This window comes from Thunnus albacares, chromosome 3 (genome assembly GCF_914725855.1).
Source record: "Thunnus albacares chromosome 3, fThuAlb1.1, whole genome shotgun sequence".
In the NCBI taxonomy this organism is placed as follows: domain Eukaryota; kingdom Metazoa; phylum Chordata; class Actinopteri; order Scombriformes; family Scombridae; genus Thunnus; species Thunnus albacares.
The window spans coordinates 4471969-4490192 of record NC_058108.1 but is presented as its reverse complement, the minus strand read 5'-3'; the positions used below and the strand labels follow the sequence as shown (position 1 = coordinate 4490192).

The 18224-nt window shown below is 40.9% G+C and overlaps 1 protein-coding gene and 1 long non-coding RNA gene across 4 annotated transcripts; both read left to right on the top strand.

Moving 5' to 3' along the window:
• Positions 1 to 14: 14 nt before the first annotated feature.
• LOC122978855 (von Willebrand factor A domain-containing protein 7-like) lies at positions 15 to 12482 on the top strand. Of its 2 annotated transcripts, XM_044345895.1 has the most exons (19): positions 15 to 193; positions 582 to 743; positions 861 to 1050; positions 1445 to 1652; positions 2187 to 2272; positions 2385 to 2478; positions 2758 to 2886; positions 3000 to 3186; positions 3965 to 4134; positions 4428 to 4540; positions 4794 to 4910; positions 5122 to 5325; positions 5413 to 5548; positions 9491 to 9643; positions 9751 to 9843; positions 10081 to 10190; positions 10846 to 11010; positions 11229 to 11552; positions 11919 to 12482. In XM_044345895.1, exons 3-19 carry the CDS (start codon positions 871 to 873, stop codon positions 12351 to 12353), a joined length of 2904 nt encoding a protein of 967 aa, XP_044201830.1. In that variant the 5' UTR covers positions 15 to 193; positions 582 to 743; positions 861 to 870; the 3' UTR covers positions 12354 to 12482. The 2 variants fall into 2 exon arrangements, with proteins under 2 accessions (XP_044201830.1, XP_044201829.1); XM_044345894.1 differs by having other exon boundaries at positions 582 to 1050.
• A 2537-nt stretch (positions 12483 to 15019) lies between these two features.
• On the top strand, positions 15020 to 16569 carry LOC122978861. Of its 2 annotated transcripts, XR_006402757.1 has the most exons (3): positions 15020 to 15232; positions 15740 to 15883; positions 16461 to 16569. It is a non-coding gene; the product is annotated as an uncharacterized LOC122978861 (long non-coding RNA). The 2 variants fall into 2 exon arrangements; XR_006402756.1 differs by lacking the exon at positions 15020 to 15232 and having other exon boundaries at positions 15723 to 15883.
• The last annotated feature ends 1655 nt before the right edge of the window (positions 16570 to 18224 follow it).

The window sequence follows — 18224 nt, the reverse complement described above, 5'->3', positions numbered from 1 at the left end:
TCTCAAATACAGCGGTACACACACACACAGTCATACACACATACTCAGACAGGTTTCAGATAACACAGGAAACACATAGGTCCACACACAATACAATCTACCTGTGCGTACATATTGGAATACTGACATAGTTAAGACTGAAGCGGTGCCAACATCTGAATAAGACTGCTGGTTAAGTGCAGAACACATTAAGGTAAGAGTGTGTAAAATTAATTTACATCTTTTGTATATATTTAATATTTGCATTAGCAGTGATCTTACACATATCACTTTGTAACTTTTGTTTTAAAATTATGAGTGTTGTCCTTTTTCGAGATATGTTCTTCAGATTAAATTAATCTTTACTTGAAAATATTTAAGTGTCTGAATACATGAGATGCATATTTTCATGGGGATCGTGTTAAACACTTCGAAATAAAGATTCTCATATTTGAATAATATTTCCTTGTGTTCATGCAAACCCTAAAATTAAAAGAAATCTCACATTTAATGTACTATTTATTTAATATTATAATTTGTTTCTTTTTGTTTTACCTCTAGCTGCTGTCTGTGCTGATTTTCATGTTCCCTTTCTTTCTCAGGTGTTTTCACTTGCCTCTTGTTGCCTGATTGCACCTGGCTCACTGCCAGTAACCTCTCTGTGCCTGACTACACCAAGAGATAGATGACCTAAATTCCCTTACTTGTGTTCAGTTGATTTGTGGTGCGGGCAATAGCATTAGAGAAAGTCAGATCAGGTGAAGGTAAGAGTTGAGAATGGGCAGAAAGAGGAGGGTTTAAAAACAATATCCATCCAGATTTCTACTTCTTTCAACTTCACCCTCCTTACCCTCCTGCTCTTCCACCACCATGACTGCCAGACAGACATTCATGCTACTCGTGGCAGTGGTCCTCTCCTTTCCAGGTCTTGCTCACGGCTTCAAACCACTCTTCTCACTTTATGGGAATTCCATCACTCACCGTCACATCACGAACAGGGCGGTCCTCCGAAAGACAGCTGAGGTCTGCCGAGACTTTGCTGCCTCTGAGGGACAGAACTTCAGCCTGGTTGTAAGTTGGAAAACCACACTGAAACACAACAGGAAGCACCGTGCAATGTTTTGCACCTTTCTATTTAGAGACATGAGCTCAGTCATGTTTTTCTTTTGTTCCAGTATACTACCACAATGTTTTCCCTCAGGAGGTGAGGGTATCAAACACACAGTCTTACAGAAGTCGGCTTCTTGCACATGATGCTGGCAAATTATAAATAAATCGATAAATACTGATTATTTATAATTATGGCTGAATTTTGAACAAGGGACATTATCTCAGATACTGATGACTGTCTTAAGGTCTACCTTTCTGTCTGTGCAGAAGTTTTTAGAACAAAGACCATAGTGACACGAAAGTAGAGTGTTAAATGTTTTAATCAGTCAGTTATTTGTCACTTCTTTGTCTACAGATTGATAACAGTCTGTCAGCTGACAAAGTGCAAAGGGCATGTTCCTCTATAGGCACTTCCACTTCTCTCCTGTCAACTGTCATCTTCCAAACTTCCATGGCCCAAATGTACTTTGGCAACGCAAAGGTGGACGTAGCGTTTATGCTGAGTGACAAGCACCATTTTGATGATGAAGCCTTCCAGGCAGGACGGGATCTCATTACAGAAGGTACACTTCATGTTTTGTGTTCCTCCATAAGACCTCCATAATCCAATAAACACAATATTAGAAAAAGTACATTGGATCCTATATTTAAGATGTTTTGAACACAAAGCCTAAAATGTAGTTTTAGAACAACTTGTGGTCAGTTTATCTGCCACAAATAGCAAATGTGTAATATGCACAAACCACAGATAGCTAATATAACTTCAGTAGCCAGACAGTTTTAGCAGAGGAAGAGAATTAAAAAATCTGCAGTAAATAAATGGGAAACATCCACGAGACAATTCAACAAGTTAGTAGTCCTAAATATTAATAGAAAAATAGATATAATCTGCTTAGAGTCAGGTGTAGTGAAGGTGGAGAAGACAGTTGGACAAATTTCTATAAATGAGAATAAACATGGTCAATTAAGGAGAATCTGATGCATTTCAATAAAATGTAATGGGATACTTATTTTAGCATAAGCGGATAACTATATTATCACATCTTGCCTAGTGCAGCTTTTGCTTGCACCTAACTGTCTTCTATTGTGCTGTTAAGGTGTGTCTTATGTGAAAGCCAGTGTGAAGCTGAAGAATTTTGTCGCAGGGAGGTGGACTCTTGGACGAGTCTTTCACACCCTACAGGTGAGGGTAATGATTTTTTGAGGGATGATGGTGCTATTTTTGAAGGTAAGAGGCATGATCAAAACAAGTAATGGTGGTGTTGTTAATAATATGCAATATTTTGTGTATTAAGGACTTCTATAGCCACAGCAACTGGGTGGAGCTGGGGAACACTGTCCCTTACAGCACTCTGATCAGACCTGACCAACCTTTTGAGAACCTGGCAGGTATGACACCACTGACTGGTTTCAACAGAAACTCTCGTCCACAAAGACTCTTTCTTGAGCAGAATGACTGTATAGGCTTGAGTGAGAAATCACACAAGACACATTGTCACCCTATCTGTTACCTGTTAGTTAACAAATACCCACCCTGCAACGGCTCGTAACGCCCAAATCCACATATGAAAATGTACACATTATTACTCAAAATTTTTAGCATGTTTCCCTCAACACCTATAGCTTAGTAAATACACTACATGTTTGCATCTACTAAATTTGCTGCAGGCCCAAGTACTCCAACCTGTAGAAGTTGTATAGGAGGGAATTGTACTAACAACCTTCTGCCAGACCTGCTGCAGCAGGGGCTTCTCACTACAGGCTACTTCAGTCTCTTCTCCAGATCAAAACCTGCAGGTAACTTAAAGGAATTGTGTAAATTTGTGTTGTGTTCCATGATTAGTCCTCAGCTAACCATGAATGTGATGTGGGGTGGTACAGACTCAGAGCTTGTTTATCTCTGCTCAAAGGTAAATGCAGCCATGGAGGTTCATTTGACCAGACAAGCAAACAGGAGCCAGTGGGAGGCATCAATAAGGATGACGTTACATCCGATCATGGTTCGCTTCACCACAAAGCAGCTGATTTGGCTGTGGATGCCACTATGGAGCTACTGGAGGACATCAGAGTAGCTGTTGGAGACAAGAACTTCCTGCGGTATGACCCAAATTCACCTTAGACAGGCAGTTGCAGTAACAAGATCAAATGGTAATCACTAGCGGTGTGCCCGAATACAAATACGTTATTCAGCAAAGCACAAATAGTGGGTTTTTTCACGATTATTTGGTCGACACAGGTCGGTTACATCACTATCTCAGTCTCTCTCCTCTGCTTCACTCCCGGAGTTGGGTGTGTTCTTCAGGGATAAAGCTGAGCCACTAACACACACTACAGTGCTCCCAAGGGACTCTCCATAACTTGTTGATCCCCTTCTCCTTTCCACAAAGTTAGTTTGTAAAAAATAGGCAATAAATGAAAAGTGCAAAGCAATAATTGCCTTTAAAGTTCTTCCCTACACGTTACACAGTGTGCTGTCTCTGTGTTATAGGTGTATAAATAGGTAGAGGTCTGTCTGCAGTGAGGTGATGAGTAAAGTTTTAGCTCAGTAGTCAGCGCCTTCATCTATGATCTGGGAGTCTCCAGTTTGAGACTCGGTGTGGGGACCTCCTTCGTAAGGTAGTTTATTCATGAACACTTATTGTAACACTTAAAAGCACAATAAAAACAAAAAAAGGATTTTTAAGCCTCTTTCCACTTTTATTCAAATACAAATAATTTTGCTGCCTCAAAAAATACAGATACAAATACTGGGCCTTCTACACACCTCTAGTAATCACTGATTCCTGGCAGTGGGGCTCCTAGCAAAATAATCCAGATAAGAGAATCCCACTAATAGCATGCAGAAATACGTTTTGTCTCTTTTGTGTTCCTGCAGATTTATGGGCCTCTCCCAGCCCTCTGTGCTGTGTTTTGTCATTGACACCACAGGCAGTATGAGCGATGACATAGCTGAAGCTAAGAGAGTTTCCCTTGACATCATTGACAGCAAGAGGGGAACCATGCAGGAGCCCTTTACCTACATATTGGTACCTTTCAATGACCCAGGTAGGTAATTCACACAGAGGTACAGTATTTGTAGTTCTTTATAGAGAAGTACGGACTGTTGTTGTTGTTTGAGTGTAATTTACTCATGCATATGCTGCCTCTGACTCCATTTAGGTGTCAATTTCTTGTTTTCATTTAAAGTAGGCTTAGTTCCATTGTAAATATGAAAAAATACTGTAAAACTGCATATTTACCATTGTAAACTACATGTGTATGCTTAATGTCACAGTAGCCACAGGAAACTGTATATAATAAATTGCATGCTTGGAATCACTCATCCATTCTATATCCAGGTTTTGGACCTCTGATTAAGACAACCAATGCAGACATCTTCAAAGACAGCATCAACAAACTGTCTGCTAGTGGAGGAGGAGACATCCCAGAGTTGTGCTTGTCTGGACTGCAGGTGCTGATACAATGATACGAATATGATGAGCCCTTATGCAATAATCAAATGTTCAATTTGGACAAGTAACAACACATGATAGGGTTCCACTTAATGTTACTAACCAATAAAACTGAAGTGTTGCCCAGTCATACTTATCACTGAACAAATTGATGCACAATTGACCAAAATCATTTCTCATTCAAATTTATCTCATTTTTAGTCTAATATTCTAATGAAAAACTGCTTTTCCTGTTCTATATGTGGTCAACAGCTTGCCTTGACTGCGGCTCCACCCTCCTCTGAGATCTTTGTCTTCACCGACGCTCCAGCTAAAGATGCTCATTTAAAAAGCACCATCACTGCCCTTATAGAGAGCACCAAGTCTGTGGTGAGAGCCAATTGCATCACCATTCTTGCTCTTCAAATGTCAATGCATCCCATAGAGAGAAAGAGATGATAAAACAGTATGTAGACTTGCGGGCTCATATAAACATGCTGTAAGTCACAAAATGAATTTACTTTTATGGTAAATAGTGTTATTCATGTATCATTCTTATATGACCTTTACGTTCACATTTTTTATCTATCCTCACTTTTAGGTCACTTTCATGTTGACGGATGTCCTCTCCAGTCGAAGGCGCCGCAGAGACATTCAGGGTGTGCCTTCACACTCAATGAGCCAATCAGATGCCCAACTGTACCGTGACCTAGCCCAAGCCTCTGGAGGTCAGGCCATTGAGGTCACCAAGTCAGACCTCTCTCTGGCTACAAGTGTTATAGAGGATTCATCAGCCAGCGCTGTGGTAAGACTTTAAACAAAAAACTCATGTCTGACTGAAGACGGTACTGTATGTGTATAAATGTGCCGTTTATGTCCCTTCCTCTTTCAGGTGACAGTTTTTCAGGTAGGGAGGAATCCTGGAAAGCCTGATAGTTTTACCTTTACTGTTGATGACTCGCTTAGGGACATGACCGCCTACATCACAGGAGCCTCGTCTCTCACCTTCAATCTCACCAACTCCTCAGGTGTTGTTCTATTTCACACAGGCTCCGCCCTCTACTGGACTCTATGGGTAATACTTTCCTCCAATCACACGCACGCAATCACCCACTGAAATTTGCATGTACTTAGCCGGCCATTCAGGACACACCTACTGATTACGTGTGTCTCATACAGTATAAAAGGAAACGTCTCACCACAGCTCTCATCCTTCTCACTCCAGTGATAGCGAAATCAGCTCACTGATCTTACTTCTCTATGGATGGAGTCGCTGCTCTAAGGACATTCCTGCCCGTCATGCCCCGGTCTAATTACTGCCGCTGACGGGCATCTCTTCTGCTTCAAGTGCCTCGGACTCAACACCGGCAGCAGTGGGACCATTTTCAGCTGTCTGACATCTCACTCTGCTGTGATGAGAGGGAACCAGAGCTCAAGATTGATCTCGACTGACACTCTCCAAGCGGCTTCACCAATGGATGATGACAACAACATCTTGTTTGTTTTTGCAACATCACTGACCGGAAATCCACCACCGACTTCAGTTCGCCATGATTTCCCGCAGAGCGTGTAGAGCTCTCCCTAGCCCCCTATCCTGCCAGAACCGGTCAGCTGGCTTCGTGAAGGCTTTTACAGCCTGGCTTGCCCAGCTCATCCGGCTCAACCTGCCTTTGTTTTGTCTCCTTTCCCACACATTTGGCAGTGTGTCGAAGTGTCCTGGAAGGAGCCGCTGAAAACGAAGTCACCAGTAGCGGGACTGGTTTCCTTCCTGAGAAGGAAGTCCATCTTTCAGTGGAGTAGACTCAGTTAAAGACAAGCGAGGCTTGTTATCCTTCATCCTCCTTCTGCAGGGAAGGTGAAGAGTGCTGGGTTGCACCGTGATCTTCAGATCCAGTAACGTGCTTGGTTGAACACAGAGAAATCTCTACTCATCCAGCAAGGTTGAGATTGTGTGGTCTAGTTACAGTCAAGTACGTAAGGGAGTTACTTCCTTACATTAGCTGGTGAGGAGCTGGGAAGCGCTGTTCAAGTAGCAGCTTCGGTATTTATACCCTCAGTGATATCACAGCGGGGAAGAGGAAATCTGGCGGGTCTTGTCCAATGGGAGCCAAGAGTTTGACTCTGCCAGATTTCACACCTAGGCCTAGGTGTGAGTTGAACAGAGCATGATGGGAGTTGAAGTCCATTTGAAGACCCTTTGTTTGATTTGGCACCTTTATTTCTTTGTTATCAGGCTTTGTGACTGTGTGCAGGCCTGCCTTTGTCTCATGTACATATAGTATGAGGCCCTACAACAGAAAAGACCTCCTGGGACCTCCCATAGCTCCAGATGGGCTTTTTGGGTTGTTGCTCAGTGCTTCAATAGGCTGGATGAGGAGAAGACACAGCCGACACAACACCACAACAAGGAGGAGAGCATGCAGGCAGAGTAGAGCACTGCCAGCCCCTGCCACTTTAGTCACCTCCCAGACCACCTCAACGGAGATACTGCAGCACTGGCCCTCCCATGTCCACGACTGGCTCTTTCGATACCAGCTCCCCATGGGCCAGTCTTCCATTTATGGAAGGTTTGGCGAGGGAGAGGGTTGAATCAAAGTTTCACAGCTTCCTGGCCGCTGCCCCCAAGCTGGCCACTTGTCCTCTGACACGGTTTTACAATGAGTGGCGTCACAACTGCATGTTATTGTGTCCATCTTTCCTACTCATGACAAACAGAAAGAGTTTACTCTGCTTACTTCCTGGTTCCCAAGAATACGGGAGGTTTCAGACCTATTTTGGATCTTCACATTCTGAACCAGTGTATTGCCCAAAAGACGTTCTGCAAGCTAACCATCAGGAGATTGCTGGATCTGGTTCAACCAGGTGACCATCAACCATCACCACCATCAAGCTGAAAGATGCTTATTTTCACGTCGAGCTGGCACAGGAAGTTCCTGCATTTTTCCTTTCAGAGGATAGCCTATGAGTACAACAGGCTACTGTTTGGCTACTCCCTGTCTCCCCGCACATTCAGCAAGTGTGTGGATGCAGCACAACCAGGGCATGAAGGTCTTCTTTACCTAGACGACATAATTGTCATGGCCAAGAGAATGGGCCATTTTCCACACAGCCAAGTTGGTGCTGCACCCAACCTGATTAGGCTTCGCCATCAACTGGAAGAAGAGCATCCCCCAGCCATGCCAGCAGGCGGAGTATCTGGGAGTTGTGCTTGACGCCAACCTCATGTCAAGAGGCGGCCCCCAGTCCGGGGGAGCGGAGATGGTCCTGTTTGCCAGTCGAATCACCACCCACTGCCCATTCTGGTTCTCCCTATGCTCCAAGATGATCCACCCCTGGGGGTGGACACGTTTGCACACACACCTTTGCCAAGGAGGCTGCTTTACACCTTTTCTTCCTCTTTGTCTCATTCCTCCTCTGCTGGAAAGAGTGTCCCAGGAGGTGTGCTCAATAGGCGCGGTGCCCATGTTGGGCCAACTTCTCAAGGTGGCTCCTGAGCTGGACATGCTGATGTGGGCTTGACTGTCTGCTCAGGTGGTGCACACCATCCACACAGTGAGAGCAGGATCCACTATTGCCTGCTCCTATGAGCCACTGGAGTGCTCCTCTCTGAAGGCATTGTCATTCAAGACAGTTTTGCTGCTTGCACTTACCTCAGCTAAGAGAGTGAGTGAATTGTGTGCCCTGTCAGCTCACCCCAACTGTCTGGTGCTTCGTGGTAACCACAGCAGTGTTACTCTCAGACAGAACCCCTCCTTTGTTCCCGAGAACATGAGTTCATTTAGGTCAAGAACTATGTTTGGGAGGCATGTCAGGGAGGCAAAATTGCATCTACTGTGTCCAGTACATGCAGTGGTATGTTATGTTGAATGCACGGCCCCCTTTCAGCACATGGACAGCTGTTCATGTACTATGGAGAGGGAGTGACCAGTAAAGCCCTATCCAAGCTGTGTGGCTTTGTGAATACATTTCTCAAGCCTACAGGCAGGCAGGTAAGGACCCCCCACCATGGCCTAAGCACATTCCACGCATGTTGTAGCAGCATTTATGGCCTTATTCAGTGGGGTGAGTGTCAAGGACAAATGCACAGCAATGTCTTGGTCTATGCCTTGTCTGTTCATAAGGCTCTATCTCTTGGACTTGACTCCTTTTCGAGGTCCGGGCTCAAACAAGCAATTCAGGACTTGTAAAAAGGGTGGTGTGAGTGTCAGATGTGGTACACCTGACCCCACCTCGGGCAATACACACCTGCATTCGGGGAATGAGATGTGCAGGGTGTCTGTTGTATGGTTTTGACCCGTGCGAGGTTAAGCCATGGTTACACCCAGTTTCATGTTCATGTTAACTGGGCTGGGTTGGGCCCCCTACTGCTCTTCTTAAGCGGCTGGGATTATAAAGTAATAGGAGGGCTGCGGAGACTAACTTATAGCCGGTCAGCTCAGTGAGGCAGTCTCATGACATGTCGCGGCAGGGCAAACATTCAATGGGCTCCACCTACTGTACCCATAGAGTCCAGTAGAGGGTGGAGCCTGTGTGAGATCGAACGAAGGTTATGATTTTGTAACCCTAGTTCTATAAGCACAGGCAGAGCCCTCTACCTATAGACCCTAATGCTCCTATGCCATATGCTGAAGTTGTTTCAGGATGAGAGCTGCAGCGAGATGTTGCCTTTTATACTGTGTGAGACACACGTAATCGGTAGACACATCTTGATTGGCCGACTAAGTACATGCAAGTTTCAGTGGCAATTGTGTGCATATGATTGGAGGACAGTATTATCCATAGAGTCCAGTAGAGGGTTCCACCTGTGCTTATAGAACTAGGGTTACAATATTGTAACCTTCATTATTGTCTCTCAAATTAGGACCCATTTTGATTGCTACAAATCTTGTTAACAGTGGATTCATCTGTTTTTGATAATGATATTAATGATATGCTAAATATTACATTTAACATGTTTCCTTCCCCACCAGGTGTATCTCAGAGTTCCAGTCAGTCTAGTGGTCCTCTGGCATCTTTCACCACGGCAGGAAACCTACGCCGTTTACGCCTCAACACTGACAATCAAACAGGACTGTGGGAAATCAGTGTTAACTCTAATAACCCCTACTCTGTTAAGGTCATAGGTCAGTAGTATAGTGGAATTGAAGGTGTTAATTTAATGGTTCAACCAAAACATCTTTTATTTTTATTATTATTTTCTGTCTGTATTTGTTTTGTGTGTGTACATCAGGTCAAAGTTCAGTGAACTTCATTTATAACCTTGTGGAAGCACATGTGGGAGCCCATGGGGACTTCAGTCTGAAGGAGGGACGCCCTCTTTCAGGTCAGACCACTTTTCGTTTATTGTCATCTTCTTAAGCGTAATCTTTAAAAGAATGATCATTAGACTCTCCCTGCCTCGAAAATCCTCTTTTACATTTCCGAAAATCCTTGTGAATGAAAACCCATCAGCCCTGCTATTCTGTCTGTTTCAGAGCCCCTCGGTCTTCTTCAGTTGTGTACATTTTGTTCAGGTCTAAATGATACTCACCCACTTTATTCTTCTTGCCAAACCTTTCAGGGGGGAATTCTAGCCTCATGGTGTCTGTGACAGGAAGTGACACAGTAAAGGTCACAGAGGTGACTCTGTTTGACAGCTCAGGGCCAACAGAGGTCAACGGATCATTGCAGGCATGTCATGTGTTATACTTGATAAACTAAGATAACCTAATCCAGTACTTACAAATACAGTGTATACTTTACATCACTGCTTACTGCTCACTACATTTTCCAACAGGTGATTCTCATATGTTCTTACATGTTATATGTCCTGAATGCACCGCCAGAGTTTAAAAGTATTTGACAAAGATTTGGCTGGCAACAAGATGGGTTACAGAGATGAATTACCTGTCTCAAGCAGGTTTTATGTCTATAGAAGTTGATTTTCATAGTGTGTTGAAATGAACTGGAATTAGTTGTTTGCCTGGAATATAGAAACTTTAGATAAGCTTTAGATAACTGGCAATTGATGTATTCATGACTTCAGTAGTTAAAAGGTTAACATGAAACCTTGTGTGTGATTCTTTGACCATTCTTTCATTCCATTCATTTCAAGACAAAACATGGAAGGAAATTTGAATACTTTGTGGCATTTTATGATACAGTGGGCACAGTTTAATTCACAGAGCAGGTCTGCAACATAAGAACGTTCCTAATCACAACTAGTTGGCATGTTGTAGACTTTTGCAATATTGGAAAAGCAATGCGATTACAGACAGACTCTTGTTATTGTGATATCATGTTACTGCCTGTGACAGCATTTGTCTTTCTCTCTGTTCATCCACAGGAGTTAGGAGGTGGTAACTTCCTGGTACGTTTCAGTAATGTACCAGCAGGTGAGTTTGTTGTTCGCCTGAGAGGACAGGACAACAGCTCCACCCCCAGGTCAACAACAAGCAGCTTCCAGAGGCAGGCCTCCACACAGATCAAGACCTCCAGCATCTCTATTACTGTGAGCTCAATATCTTTCAGTTTTGTGTCTAAGTGAAGTGAATATTGTACCAATATGATTATTATTTGAAAAGCCACAACCCTAACACTACTATGCTTCTTTCAGCTCCATGCTCAAATCAATATCCATCAACATATCATCTTGTAAAATATGAAAAGAAATGTTTAACTATCTCTATCTGCTTTTCTTACCGTCATCCTTTGCTGCCACTTTTCCAGGCCCAAGCCAACAACACCAACATAGAACCAGGCTCCACCATCTCCATCCCTTTCACAGTCACCACAACGACCAACGGAGTTGTTAACGACACCGCAACTGGGACGTTGACTGTGCGAGCAAACAATGACCGCAGCTATGCTTCCACTTCACCCAGCACTGTCACTGTAGCAGCAGGCAGTGGAGGTAAAGCCAACGGTACTGTAACCTTAACAGTACCAGCCAGTGCTGCATCAGGAACAGATGTGACCCTTACTATTGAAGCAGAAAATGCAGCTGCAACCGACATCAACTACGCTGTCCTCAGGTTTTCTGTTGCTGCCAAGGTAAGAGAAAAGGATAAGGAGCTGGTTTAGTGACAATTAAGAGCCTGATAAGAGTTTTGTGCCAAATAGTACTCAGTATGCGACTATTACAACATACACATAGTTTTAAACACAAATATATTATTGGCAAATCAGTTGTAATAAATAATGGTTAAATATATATAATGTATGTTGACTGCAAACAAATGAGACCAAAGGACAGATGCTCATGTTTTTTTTTGTTTGATATCACTGTCACCAATATTTTGTGGTTACACTAAGTAACTAAAGTGTCAAAGTTTGGTGTAACAATTATTCATGTTAAATTACCATTCATAGCTGCTTAAATGAATTGCTCAGGGCTTATTGCTGTTTCTGTGCCTCCAGGTGACAGATATTAACCGCCCAGGGTGCCAGGTTGTCAATACATCAGCCAGCTGTCCATTCTCTTCATCACTCTGTGCTTCCTCCCACTGGGAATTCATCGCTAACCTCACCGATGGCATCAATGGGACTGGCATTGAAAGAATCACCATCCGAAAAGGGAATGGTACCCTCAACACCAGCACAGCGGTTGGAGCAGGGGGCGAGAATGTTACAGTGGCTACCTACAGCGCCTCCTGCTGTTCACAGGATGTAGAGCTGGCTGCTGTGGACAAAGTAGGGAATGTAGGCACATGTGTGGGACAGGCGAGAGCAGTTACCATGGCTGCATCTGCAATTATAGCATCTGCAGTTAACACAACATCCACTGGAGGGCACTCTTTGAGCATATCACGTTTTCTCTGCATCAGTGTTGTGGTTTCTCTCCTTTGGAGGTGAAAGGGATGAATGTAATGTAGAATACACTGATAACATGAAATTGTAGCACATTATTATTGGTTTCATCTGGTGTGTTTAAATTTTATTACCATTGCTGGAGGGAAAAAAACATCTCCTACATCTCGCTCATTAGCTAATATTAATTTCTTTTATTAATTAATTTAATTATTGTATTGAACTTTGTTGCCTTGTGTTTTGGATCTATAAAAATTGCATGCTTCAGCATCAGTAATGTACATCTTTGAAAGATTTCTTTATATTCCTGGCAGCATGTAGATTTGCAACACATTGCAGCCATCATAGCTGAGAGGTGAAGCCTGTGCCTGAAGCTGAAATTTGTGAAATTACTGCTACAAAAATCTAAATTCTCCAACCTCTCTCTCAACAATAATAATAATATATAGTAATAACGATACATTTGGGGGTTTCTTCTGTGTTTCTGTTATGTGTTTCTTTGTGGCAAATTTGAAAGTCCTTCTTACTGTAACAAATTTCCCTGTCAAATCACAGTAAACTACTGGCAGCTGTGGTCGCCAGTATTTTAATGTTGTTGTTTTTTTACAGTATCCCTACTGTAATTTACTTCAACAGTTAATTAATGTAAAATTATTGGAGTATTCTGCTGTAGAATATGCAGTTTACAGTTTGATAGTATATCTAAGCCTGCTAGTAATATACTGTATTTTTATAGTGTTGCTATTGTAATCTTTAACAGTTTCTAACTGTAAATGTTACAGTAAACAACTGAAAGTTTTCCTCTTTCTAGCACAAAAGAGGATGAGACAAGTGACAGCTTTATGGAACTTAAAATTAATTAAAGGCTCTCAAATATGGCATTGTGTTTGAAAAACTAATTCTCAAGGTTCATGCCCTGTCTCGGAGGTCAATGTAAAGCTGTTAATTATACTATCCCGAGCAGTCAGCAAAACTTAGTCATGAGTCTAAACAGCAACTGCTTTGCAAACTACTGTTCAAAAAAAATATAAAAGCACAAAAACGTGGATTGAAAATTCAATTTGTAATGCCTTCAAATTTCCCTAGTTTTAATCGGCAGAGGGTTGGCATCAGGCTTCCAGGCTCACAGCTCACTGAGTGAGAAATGTGCCTCTGAATATTTCACATGTTTAAAACACATGTGAGTTATCACATGTGAAACAGCACTTCACATGTGATAACTCACGTGTTTTTTTTTCGTAAGGGAAAAAACAAAAATGAAAATCGAGGACAGAGTGAGAGAAAGAGAAACAATTGAACGCCAGAGGGAAACATTTTAAAGAAGAGGGAACTTATCTCTATTACAGTAAAATTGAAATGCTGCATATTTCTGAGTTTATTTGAATTTACAGTAACATTCTGGTTAGGGGGTTGCCAATAGATTACTTTAAATTCTCACTGTATTCTGTAGACAGACAGTAATTGATAATATAATAAATAAATCTTCAATGCCATTAACATTAGAACTTTATTGTTCTGTGAGCAACAGGCATCTGCTTAAAATATGAATTAAGAATTATGAAAATTATGCAAAATAAGCAATAAACAATTTAGAAAGGATATAATTAAACTTTAATTTAAAAAGGGCAGTGTATAAATATTGCTACTATAAAAAAAAAAAGTTAGTACATTGTAAAAAAGGATTTGAGGTTTTAGCTACCTCAGCTCATTTTCCTAAGTCAGTTCAACTAAAATGTTCAGTGAACTTGAAATATCAAGTTAAACTGTGCCCAACTAATCAGTTCAATCAGAGTAGTTCAGGCAACATGGATTTCTTAGTTGTCTCAACTTTGGCCCCTGCAAAAATGCATATAAAACCCCACACAGTCATCAAAGGCTGTCCCCTCTTACAGCGCCATGTGCCACAAGAAACTTCCATTTCGGATGAAGAGTTTGCAAGGTAAGAGCAAACTTCTACCCTGCTTGTTTTTGTTAAAATGCTTGTTAAATTAATTTTTAAACAGGTAAACTAGATAAATGTTACACAGGGTTGTCAAAGTAAACCGTGCAGCAGCAGTTTTAGTAACTTAAAAAGCCAAACATTGTTTACGGCTAATTTTAGAACTTGTGTGATTTTTAGCTCTAACTGTTTGATAACGTAGCTAAACTACAGTATGTGTGTTAAGTGTGAATGTATAAAGAGAACTTCTCTTTATACATCCATGGTGTAAAGGTGTTACCGGTGTTAGTTATTTTATACGTATTATTAGTTACTTTATACATTTTATATTTATATATTTTCTGAGTGTTCCAGAGCGGTTATGTTCAAGAGCACAAATAAACACGCCCACACCCCTCACACCTCCGCTTGACCCTGCGGCTGAACACCACACCACCTGATTTGGTCTGAATATGGCCATACACGGTGTTTGCGCATACACAGATTACATTACTTTCTCACCGTGGTTTTGCTATTTTATAGACATAAAACCCTATTAGTTCATTTTCACATATCAGCGCCCACATTCATCAAATTAAAAACTTTAAAATTTGTAAAATACTGAGCGTGTTATCAATAATTAGTTGGACGACAGATGCTACAATTATAAATTGAAGGTGTCTGCTCCATGACCATCTGCAGCAGCAGAGTCATAGCACAGACTAGCAGAGTGACATCTGTCCCCCTTCCTGCTAGCTGTTAGTAAGTAGCTGCTCTCATGTCTCCCAGGTTCTCTGTGTTTGTTTTGGGCAGAAACTCTCCCACTTTCTGCCTGCTCAGCCTGCTCTCAGATGGTAGACGGGCTGCTCCGGTAGCTGCAGCCTCACCGTCACACTTGCTATGATGGTCTTTCTGGCTGCTCCAAGCATATATATGGCTCCAAGCACCGGCACTGTGACAGCGAATAGACACACATCAAAATCCAAGCGGTTAACAGCTTGCTACTGTAGGTAGCAGTGTAGTGATAGCATTTCAATATCAGTATTTTGTGTTTATTGATTTGGTCTGTTTTTCTTTTTGCAATTTAAATTTTAATCAATTTTCCCAACTGCAGAATTTTACATTTTAATGGCCTTTAAGAGCCAAAGCCAACCCAATGTCGACCTCTTTGCTGAACCTAATACACTTATCTACTGACCTGCTGCACTTAATTTTCCTTTTGGATTATCCAACTCCCTATATATGTACTGTCATACTGACCTACAGAGAAAAATCCAAGCAAATCTTAACTTAACTTTTATTACACTACCCAATCACTTACCTTACTTTCCATGGTCCTAAAGGACACTATTAATAGAGTAACGTAGTTCCATGTTGTAATGTAGTTCTATGCTGATATGTACAGTATGTAAACCATATAGATATATCTCATGGCTCAGCTTGTGTATGTATGTATTTTATCGGTATTTTATGTTGGAAACCACTGACAAGTCATTTGTTTTTCTCATTACAGATTAGGGCAGAGTTTATATGCCTGGTTCCTACTGATGTCCTCTGGTCTTTCTTTGATGGACTTGAAAAGTATGTCCCAAGACTGCTTGAAATGTACAGGGTGCATCTGTATCTGTGCAGTCTGCTTCAGCTCCTTGATGTACAAGTAAGGATAGTCTGATTTTTACCCAATCCTTTGATCACAATTTCTCAACCATCGACAAAAAGGTAGTGATAAATTTACAATTTTTATGAAAACTTATTCAACATTCACTGTTAAACTTTCAGTGCAGAACTTTTATATATAAATGAATGTCTGTTACATTCAAGCCCTTGCTAAACAGGTTCAATGCTAATTAAAAAAAATTAGGCATGTTTTCAATTTATATCTCCATTGGTCTGGTTTTGGGAACAGTGATACAGCCTACTACTAGACCAACAAAAAATGACATTGAATATCTATTGTCTAATAACTAATATCTAGATGTCTAAAAGTAGGATTTTCCTATTTAGTTAAACTGGTACCATGTCATTTGGTGTTATGCAGAATGTATCATCATGCTGCCTTTGTTGCCATTGTGTCTTCCCCAACATAGGGTGGTAAATTAAGTTTAACATAGGGACAGTATATGCTTTTGTCGATGTTGCTGTTGTACTGGAGGAGCACATCATTCTGCACGAGCTAAGAGATGTCATTAATGCCTTTGCAACACTGATGGGTCTTCTTTACTGCCTTAACATAGATTATCCCGAAAGACTGAAGACTGAATTCTATAAATTTTAATATACAAACACTCAAAGACACACTCAACACAAGGCCTATGATAAAGTGAGAAAGGTCTATAAAAGTCATAGAAAAAATACTTGCACGTGTTTTAAAAATGTTAATGTAGAATGTTGTGTGTATGTACATTTTGTTCAGTAAAGAGACAATCTTAAAAGTTTGTGCAATTTAACTATACCACTTCAAGCAGTAAGCTTTTATATTTCACAGTTGCTCCTTTTATACCTTAGCAGTTGTTCTTGTATTGTAAAAGCACAGTACTAAGGCTATTTTGAATACAGTTTTATTAGATAAATGTTAATAAGTACAGAAACGTTAAATATGTGGTATTTCTCATAATATTCAGTTATGCCTCATGGTAAGTGTTTTAATATGAGGAAGATTCATACCAAAAAGGCCACTGTCAGTTTTGAAATGAAATAAAATTCTCAATGTTCTTTGATGTTGATGAATCAATTTTATGTTGTACTGTTAGAAGTAGTGTAGTGTTAGTAGTGTCTCCTCAAAACCATGGCAACAAACTAAAAGTCTTAAATTGCATGTCAGAGACTGCCCCTTACCAAACGTGAAAACACCTGAGACATAAAGTGTAACTCCTTCCAGATTATGGTTATAAGTGACTTATCTTACCAAACTGGAACTTGACCTTGGATCAAACAATTGGGCTGAATACCAAGGCAACTAATACAGAGGAAATAAGTATTTAATCTATACAGAATCCTATGAGAAAAGTGCTTGGTGAGAGTAACCTAGAGGTAAGAGAAGTGGACTTCTGAAGAAAAGGCCATCCATTCAAAATCCTTAACTAGCCGGGAAAATCTAACAATGAGAAGTTAAATGCTAACAAAGTTAAATGCTGTCCCCTTCCTCACCAATTACTGTCACAATGCCTTTAAGCAGGCAATGAAGCCCTAATTGCTAAAATGGAGCTACTCACTGGCCAACACTGGAAGCCTATCATTTTTTAAATTGTTAAACTTTTTTTCTAATGGAAAATTAACTTAACTAACAAACTCTGACAAAACAGTCATTTTAGAATTAAAAGACTATGCCAATTTATTATCATACTTCTTACCCAGCTCCAACATTCTCTCTGCAATCCGAAAAATACTGTGTGCAATATAAAACTGTTGTGCTAATGCTTCAAATGGGCCAGCCCTCAATATATTGCTAACTACAGTACAAAACCATGTCACATAAATACAGTAGATTAGTGATGAAAATTGGCTGCAAATTAACAGCAATAGCTTACGGTGTACATATACTAATGTGTTGAAGTGTATTTTCAGACTTACAGATTTTAAAATGCTTTTCATGACTGCCTAAATAAACTATCCAGGTTTTGTTCTGCTTTATGATTTGAGTGGTACCACATTCAAGACCTCATGTAACTACAGCTAGCCCTGTAACTTCAGCTGCAGTCAACACTGTATCCACCAGATGGTATACTTTGAGCCTATCATACTGTCTCTGGATCAGTGTTGTGGTTTCTCTCCTTTGTAAGTAAAATAGATAAATGGAAATGGTACCACATGGATCAAATACTCTCTGAGAAAATCACGACATCTTTTCATCAGGTGTGTTTAAAATGAATTACAATTTTTTACAGGAAATACCATATTTTTTATTTTCTTGAATGAAATCATTATCATAGGCATCTCTTAAACTCTTGTTGTAAAACAAATTAAAGTAGTAAGCTAATGTAAAAGTGCCTGAAGCTGAA

Coding starts and splice junctions, on each gene's coding strand:
- LOC122978855 (XM_044345894.1), top strand. CDS start 850: ATGACTGCCAGACAGACATTCATGCTACTCGTGGCAGTGGTCCTCTCC. Junction 1,653..2,186: donor ACGGGATCTCATTACAGAAG/GTACACTTCATG, acceptor TGTGCTGTTAAG/GTGTGTCTTATGTGAAAGCC. Junction 2,479..2,757: donor ACCTTTTGAGAACCTGGCAG/GTATGACACCAC, acceptor AATTTGCTGCAG/GCCCAAGTACTCCAACCTGT.